Source organism: Mytilus trossulus, chromosome 7 (genome assembly GCF_036588685.1).
Source record: "Mytilus trossulus isolate FHL-02 chromosome 7, PNRI_Mtr1.1.1.hap1, whole genome shotgun sequence".
Lineage (NCBI taxonomy): Eukaryota > Metazoa > Mollusca > Bivalvia > Mytilida > Mytilidae > Mytilus > Mytilus trossulus.
Window position 1 is genome coordinate 58,124,149 of NC_086379.1, and position 9,341 is coordinate 58,133,489.

Genomic DNA, 9,341 nt, shown 5'->3' on the forward strand with positions numbered 1-9,341 from the left:
AATCCTGCATCCCAAAAGAATGGATGCAAGTTTTAAAAAAAGAAAACTCCGTTAAGAGTAAAATCAATATATGTAAGGTTAAATTAAGATGGCAAAATAAACAAATTGAAACAAAAGATATCAATAATAAATTACTCTATAAAACTTTAGTAGATACAAAATATACAAAGCCAATCGGTATCAACATTTGGACAAGATATTTAAAATTAGAATACGTACCACAGATGCCATTTGTATATGATTTTATATTTAAAATTTTAAAGGAAAATAAGTTGAAAATTTTCAGATGGAAACTGCTTCAATATATCATTCCTACAAAGCAGCTACTATTAAAGTGGAAAATATCTGAGAACGATAAATGCAACTTTTGTAAAACAAAAGAAGAAGATTATTTGCATTTCTTTATTACATGTTCATTTTTGAAAGATTTTTGGGAGAAAGTACATTATCTTCTAGCAAAAATGAATTTTCAAAACAAGATATTGGCAAAACATATAGTATTTGGATACAAAATATCAGATCAAGGATATAACAGTTTAAATTATTTCTTGACAATTTTAGGTTTTTGTATTTACAAGTCGTACTATGTGTCAGAGCAAAAACTGAAATTTTTAGATGTGTATGCTATGTTTATAAAGGAACTACGAAGGTTTATGAATGAGAACAAAACAATATCTCATAATGTATTTTTCATAAAGTTAAAAAGATTGATATAATTGATTGAAAAAAAATAATGTTTATATTTATTTATATTCTGTGTATTTTCCTGGATACTCAGAAAGTATTTCACAGGGATACTTTATTGAAGCTTGGACAATGAAGTAAAGTTGTAACAAGCAATTTGATGAATAAAGAATATTTATTTGTTGTAAAAAAAAAAAAAAAAAGAACAGTAAAACTTGAAGCTCTCTCTATTATTAAATGGAGAACAAATTCAAGTTTACAAAACAACTCCTATTCAATTATATTACTGACCAAGTTTTTTCCATAATATTGACAACCCTCTCCAATCAAAATAATGTTTTACAGCCACAGGACCTTTTGTCGTCATAAATTTTGTCTGTTTACAATGCACAGAAGTTGAGGAAACTACCACAAAAACAGTTATATAAAAAGAGATTCCTCTATTTCAAAATTATAAACTTTATTTCATTAAAACAATGAGAACATATGCTTAAATATTGCATAACAGATGCAAATCAAAGTTTCTTAACATTTCATGTTCAGAACCACAAGTCATTAAGAAACTATTGCCTTTAAGCACTATTTTTTCCAGTACCATCTTAAAATATTCTATTCAAGAAATGTGTATCTCACATGTACTTTCATTTTATATCTCTGTAACATAGTCCATATAGTTATAACAATTGAGAACACTATAACAATATCAATGTCCTCCTCCCGAACTAAGGAAAGCAAGATGGCTTTTATTACACTTGTTGGCATAATGTCCTTTTTCTCCACACTGAAATGTAAACAATAATATTGAATACAAAAGGTATAAGTAGTATACTGGTACTTTATAATATATGTGAAAACTTGTATTATTAAATAGTTCATCATTTACAAACAGTATTCCACAAAATCAATATTACACTGATAACTAAAGACTGAGCAACATTACTAGTTTACTACCTCTGTGATCTTATATTGGTGTGCTATAAATATAGGTAGTACATGAGGATGTGGGTTTGATCCAGGACTGAGACAAAAAAACAGACTTAAATTTACATTTTCAGCTTCTGTCTTTTGAACACATATTATTTTGGTGTTAAAGCTAAGACTGATTGGCCCGGAGTCAAATAATATGTCCAAGTTTGGTGAAATATCTTTCTGCAGACTGTTACACTGTAAGCTAACACCTTAAAAATCCAACTCTGCCAATCAGTTAAGAACACAGCATGGTATATTCATATATCATTATCATGTTATCTTCCTTAATATGTATGTAATATTTGATAGCAATTGTTAAGCAGCCATGTATCAATCAGTAAATTTTGTTTCTTTGTTAAAATATATAACATTCATTAATATGTTATGTTTCATTCCTTCAAAAAGTGAAATGGTCATTTAAATTTCTTGAATGCAATGCTTTGTATAACATTGGTAATTAAATTTTAGAAAGTTATGCACGTTATATCACTTTACCAAATAGTTTGCTTCAACTTTAGATTATTAACTAAAACATATTAAAGAACTAGTGATTTATTCAATGTGTGCATTGAAACTAATACAAGGTTTTACGACAATGTGTATGCTGTGTTGCTGACAAAGAGTTGATATAAACTTTGGCACATTGAAAAGTGGAATTTTTAAAAGTTGTTAAATGTACCTGGTTTGTAGTTCCTTTTACTTGCTTGATTTGTACAGCCCTTAGATTTGGCTTATTTTAAAAATATATATATATATAAAAATTCACTCACCTTGAAGCATGTAACTTGATCTAAAGGTCTCATTGGGTTTCTGTAATCTGGCATTGGTTTGATAGAACTGGTCATATTCTGTTGTGCATGTGATCCCTGAAAATTAACTTATTTATGTGAGATTCATATTTCAATCATTATCTGCGGATCTGTAGCTCTAAGGTCCTTATGCTATTTTTTTACTATTTGCAGACCATAGATCCGCAAATAGTCAAAAAATATTATAAGGACCTAAGACAATGTAAGAGCTATGGTTCCACAGCTATTCAATTATATACTGGTACATATAAATTGAAAAATAATGTATAGCTTTATATAGAATAGTATCTGATAACTGTGATATTACTTTAAGTTTCCCTATCTTATCTACTTTAGTTATGCCACACAAGATGCATGTTAAACCTGCTTTTAAATGCTGCTTCACTGGTGCTAACATTTTAATTCATATGGATTTGCAAAAATATCCAATTAATTCGCTTTTTTCATTTCCATTAAAAGTATTTAAAAATGATATTTCTCCAAATCAAAATTTCACTGATTTGGTGATGTTATGGAAATGAAATTATAAATGTAAAGATATTACCAGATATTTATTCCCATAATCAAAAGACAAAATCAAATAACCGAAAACGGTTACATGTAAGCAGTGCAAAGTTTTATGTCATACATTTTTGTTGCATTGCATGTAAGATCTGTTGGAATTTAAAAATATCCTGTTTGTACATTTGTATATTGTATTTCTAATTATATCTATGGGTAATAAGATATTTGTCTTTTCATACGAACCTGTAATTGTTGTTTCATATCCTGAGCCTGAATTTCTATTTTATTGCCATCTTGTATTCCTGTCGGCATGTGTCCTTGTTTAAAACAGCTATTAGCTTTGTGTCCTGTCTCTCCACAAAAATGACATGTGATCATTGGTTTCTTTGTCATTTCTTTCGTCTCATAAACTGGCAATTCAAATTTAGGGCTAAAATAAAAGAAATTTAAGCATAATCAACATGATCATGTTCTTTATATATAGTAAGGATAACTATGGATTCACTAATTATTCCTTGGATACACATTTGTGGGTTTCCTGGGGACCAATGAATTTAAGTAATTACTACAGAACACCCTCTTGTAGGACCCTTATATTTCAAGCATTACAAATATACTTCTATCAGAATAAGGTTAACACCTGTCAATATAAATTCTACCCTGTTACCTCACATAATTGAATACCTCTCATACCTCACATAAATAATTGTCTAAACATTTCACTTACTGCATAAATTTACATTTTGGACCCTCCAAACAGAAACCATTCAAATAACACTGACAGATGACTCTTCTCACATGTCTGTTCTTACAATTAGGACCTACAAAATAATGGAGAAAACAAATAAACATCTGACATATCTGTTTTTACAATTAGGGCCTACAAAATAATGGAGAAAACAAATAAAATTCTCACATGTCTGTTCTAACAATTAGGACCTACAAAATAACCAAGAAAACAAATAAAAGTGCAGTATTTACAGGTGCATTTATATCTATAACAAGGTAATAACCTGATGCAATGTTGATCATGAATGACTGTCAGACATATATGGATTACTTCAATTCATTGAACTTTTGTGGACAGTTGTCTCATTGGCATACCTAACCCGACTTATTTATAAAGTTCAGTTTGATTTTAATCATATAAAATTTTTGTAGATTTGAAGCATTTCTAAAGCATTTTACCTTGTGTGTCCATTTTTTTCGCCAAAAATAATACAACATGTACTGATATTTGATGAATGACAAACTTCAAGTACAAAGCTGTTATCTGTATTTTAAAATTATCAAAGTAATAATATTTGGACCATCTCGTTGAATCACTGATGTCCCATTCATTAATGTTTGCTAGGTATCAATTTTCGTTGTTTTTTAGGGTTAAATGAAACCACAAATTTAAATGTTCAGGGAAGTAAAAATTTACTATAGGTTTGTATACAACTGTTTGAAAAACCGCAACATCAAGTGTTTACTGATATAATCATTTTCCTTCAATCCACATAAATAGGTACCCCCAAAAATAAATGAATCCATACATGTAGATGATGTAGTACTTTGCCACCATTTAAAAGTCAGTATAGATATTTGAAAAACATGACAAAGGCTGAAGTTTAATAAAAGTTAAGGCTACATGCAACATTTCAATAAGCTAGATTTTTGTTTGGCTTTAACCTACCATGTCTACAGAATCCTCTGTCATACCATGCACAATCTTTTAACTTTGATGAAGGGTCTATGTGTAAAAATGGACATTCTTTGTTGTTACATTCACCTGTATAAAAGAAAAAATCAAAATCAAATATATACACAACTCCACACATCCTAAGAGTATCTGGTTCATAGTAAGGCTTAGAAAGCTTCATTTTCAAACTTCTATTTATTGATATGTATCATTTTAAATCATGTTTATAGGCAATGATAATGGCCATCACTCCTAATTAAGGTAGCAAAAGTGGAAATCATCAATACTAAAATGAACAACTCTTTTGAAATTAGTATCAAAAGAAACATAGAATAAAAATAAAGGTTGCACAGAATGACATGAAATTAATCATATGGTTCTTTAACTACATGTATTGCATGAAATAACATAAAATTGAATCAACTAACAGTTTTTGTGTCATTTGTCTGTTATTCTATCATTGTCTATTGAAACAAAATAAATTTGAAAGCTCTAATTTATATTTCAAGTTTTGTTTATACTTTATTCAATATATCCTTACATATTCCAATATCTCTAATCAATTAAAGAATTCTAATGTCTAACTGATACTAATAAAAATATATAAACAATAATTCCCTACCAAATTTTGAGAAAAAGTAACATTCCGGCATCTTTGTCATGTCATACTCATGGAGAAATTCACAATCGTCTCCTTTCTTGCATAGACCTCGTAACCAATGTTTACATACAACTGTTCTGTCTCCTTTTACATGGCGGAATGGACAAGCAGCACCTTTACTGCAAACATTACTTAAATAATATGTACAAATAGCTGCTCCAGACTCTAAAAAATAAAGATATAAATTCAGTTATAGTATATAAATCAGGATGAAATGTCATTGGAGTATACATGAAATGATGTATTGTAAATTTACATACATGTATGTTTATAAATTAAAGTCATATCATAAAATGTCACTGATTAAATTTGAGTTATCATGGTTATATTCTAATTTAGGTGTAATACCGCCATTGATTTTCCCCTATTAGTCTAAATGTTAAATTTGCACTTTTAAACAAAAAAATTGCAGAATTTACCTTTGTTTCAATTAAAGAAATACTTAGCATAAGTAAAGTTTTATCCTGTCCAGTACTATAGAAAAAAAATCACATAACATTTCATTGCATTTAAGAAAATAACCATCACTGGAAGTTTACCAATCAAATTTCTCCCCTTATTTGATCTGTGTACAAGGTTTAGTAACCATGTAACCTAAAGTTTACATAATCATGATAATATTCTATAGAAATCCCAAATAAAAAAAATAATGGTGCTTTGAAATACATAAGACATGTGTTTATGACACAGAAATGTTTTACTGCAATAAAATGTAGGATTAATTACCTACATTGTACAACTGTCATAACTGTCAAATTCAAGAGAATATTTTTTTCAACCTTTTTTCATATAACCATGATAACTGAATGTGAGGTACATGTACTACATGTACTATGATTTGGTGGTATTATATGGATTTCTGCAAAAAATTGTAAACAGAGAACATAAAAATATCAGCATGCATGTCATATGGCTGCAGGGGTTGAATTTAACTGGTCCTGCAAAAATGACATTAATTTGACAAACACTAATATAACTTTTTTGTGCTGTTCTGATTGCTCATGAGCAAGTACAGAATCCAATCTGAAATTTGACGATCCTGTTACGAAAATACATTTCCTATCTAGGTCTGTCACTGCAAATTTTTCACATATTGTACAGTTCATTAAATTTCGATCTACTATATAATGCAACCATTCACGATCTTTTTCCCATGATTTTTGGTATTTGCGTTTCCTTTTGTCTTTTTTGTATACTTTATTTTGATCTTTCTTCATGGTTCTTTTGAATTTCTGTTATCTTAATTTTTTTGTCCGGCGGTTTAACTCCTTCCAAAATTTCCACATTTTATATTGTTGTGAAGGACGCTCACCCGAGATATTAATTAACTTGATCAATTGTAATACCCCCAGTACCGTGTAAATGATTTCACAGGTAAAATTAAATTATTTTTTATCCTGCAATTGGGTGTCCTACTATACAGATACAGCCCTACGTATATATCGCTATGCTGTATCTGTATACTATACAGATATCGCTTAAAAGCTCCACCTTGTTTCCTAGCCTCGTACAAATACAGCTGATATTTAAAGACACTAAACAGTTATTGTCTATGTAAACAAACGGAGATTGTGATGCAATCAGTGATTTTTATCGACAAATTTATACTGGTCCGCCGGACCAACAGCTGACAAAATCTACTGGCCCGACGCAAATTTTACTAGTCCCTGACCACGGGACTAGCGCTAATTTCAATCCCTGTATGGCTCTTTTCTGTAATGCTGTAATCAATAGTCTATTTTCCAATTCCAGTAATTGACCTTGTATTTAATATAGAGATTCCCATTTTGGTCATGTTAGTTGTCCCCCTTATGAGGGACATTAATTTTAATTTGCAATGGAGTCATTGGAGAGCTTTCAGAAAGAGCAAATTTACTTTAAAATCATGGTATATCTGACATGTTTCCATTTGCATGATTTGGGTGAATGGTTCCAATTTCATTATAACAACCTGAGACCTCAGTGTGCAAAGTCAATGCAGTACTCAAACCATCTCAGCTTATTAAGAATTACTTTCTTTCTCAACTTATTACATGTATATACTACTCTATAATGAGTATTAAAGAGTCAATCCAATCCTATTCCATCAACATGATCAACATGATCAAGGGTCAGTTTTTTGGACTCTTTTCACAAAATGTTTCAAAACAGCACCAAACACTCAAAAACACCAGCAATCCTTCAGAATAACAGTAATATTACACAAAAATTAATCACATTACTGAGCTATTTGTCAAATCAATTATTTTAATGGTTACCAATTTCTTGGATGGAGAAAAAAAATATTTTCCTGTACTGTTCAATTTTATTCTACAGTATTTGCATGCTAAGGGGTTATAATCCACTCCCAGTCCTCTCCACCCTTGGCAGATTGAGATAGAATTTTAGGAAGACACAAGGTAATGATTTTTATTGGTTGCATTCAATCAAAAAGAACCTATAAGACTATAAAATTATCATGTGTAAATGAAGCAAATATAGATTAACAATTGCCACATGCATTTGATTGAGCAACAAGTCTTTACATCACAAAGCAGAGGATGATATTTAATGACAATTTTATAAATGTTTTTATATTATGTCGATTCAAAGGCCCATTATAAATGTTTTTAATCAACAAATAGAAGTTCCTGTGTATGTTTCTTCCACAAATGTTGGAATGTCAACGCATATTTTCATTTCCTGCTTCACCAAATTTGTAGACTCTGGACGAGAGTTCAAGTGGCTGAAGTGCTGACATTGGTCAAGAATAATCCAAATTTGGTGAAGCAGAAAATGAAAGTATGCGTTGACATTCCAACGTTTGTGGAAGAAACATACACAGGAACTTCTATTTGTTGATTAAAAACATTTATAATGGGCTTTTGAATCAACATAATAATACATAACACATATCAAGAGTGAGTTGTCAAGACACACCAAAATACTGTACAAAAGGAATAGAACATCTGAATGTCCATGATCAAACACATGAAAAAAATATTTGTGTTACAAATGTACATTGCACATGTACAGGTAACAGTATAACTCCATGACTCCTTAAGGTTCATGTGGACTCTGGCTAAAATGGCCGTATTTTCACCTCAAAATTTACTCTGAGTACAGACAAACCTGCGCATCTGTAAAAAAATTTCAGGCATAGCATGCCCTAGATAAATGAATTTTAAATATGTTTTATGTTTTAGAAAAATAAAAACTTACCCGGATTTTGCCGTGCACTTTTTTTCATTCCTCCAGAAGGTGACAAAATAAACTAAGTTGGGAAACAGGTTTGAGAACTTCCCCTCAGGTAAAAATTAAAGTGAGCATTTTTAATTGATATGACATTAGCTGGACAATACATTGTAGATACCGGACAATAATTGGTTATTTAAACTGTGTACTTGAGTGGACCATATCATGTTTGTTAATTTTATCATCTTCTGCAGAGACGAAAAAAAGTGTACAGCAAAATCCAGTTAAGTTATGAATTTTCTAAATCATACAATGCATTTGAATTCTATTTATCTAGGGCATGCTATGACATAAAACTTTTCCAGTTGCACAGGTTTGTCTGTACTCAGAGTAAATTTTGAGGTGAAAATACGTCCATTTTAGCCATAGGGTCCACATATGTCGGTTAAAAGCTCATTAGAGCTTATGTTTGTCTATGTTTTATATACCATGCCGACTCTAAATAAAGCTTATCTATTTATTATTTATTATTATGAACCTTAAGTTCATGAAGTTAGTTAGCAAACACACTAAAAACAACACTCATAACTTACTGTCCATCCCTGGAAATGGAAGAGGAAGAGCACCAAGCTGCATCTCCAAAGATGCAGTTATGTCAAACTGTATGTATGTTACGGGAGCTACAACGTCTTGCATTTTTAGTGATTTCAAGTAAGACCAACTCTAAATAGAAATTGCGTCTTTCTGACGTTGACTTTTTTTATTTAGTCTTGGAAATCTTTCAAGCGCTTTTTACATGGGCTTGATAAGAGTATCATTTTAAATCACAAAAACAAGTCGGAGAGATTAAATTTTA

At 30.4% G+C, this 9,341-nt stretch overlaps 1 protein-coding gene across 1 annotated transcript; it reads right to left on the reverse strand.

The window, feature by feature from the left end:
- Positions 1-1,313: 1,313 nt before the first annotated feature.
- LOC134725401 (cleavage and polyadenylation specificity factor subunit 4-like) lies at positions 1,314-9,240 on the reverse strand. The gene is made up of 7 exons (XM_063589202.1): positions 9,079-9,240; positions 5,273-5,476; positions 4,645-4,740; positions 3,694-3,787; positions 3,210-3,396; positions 2,424-2,519; positions 1,314-1,465 (listed from the first exon to the last, which is right to left on the reverse strand). The coding sequence occupies exons 1-7, from the start codon at positions 9,179-9,181 to the stop codon at positions 1,388-1,390; spliced, it is 858 nt and encodes a 285-aa protein (XP_063445272.1). The 5' UTR covers positions 9,182-9,240; the 3' UTR covers positions 1,314-1,387.
- Between the last annotated feature and the right edge of the window lie 101 nt (positions 9,241-9,341).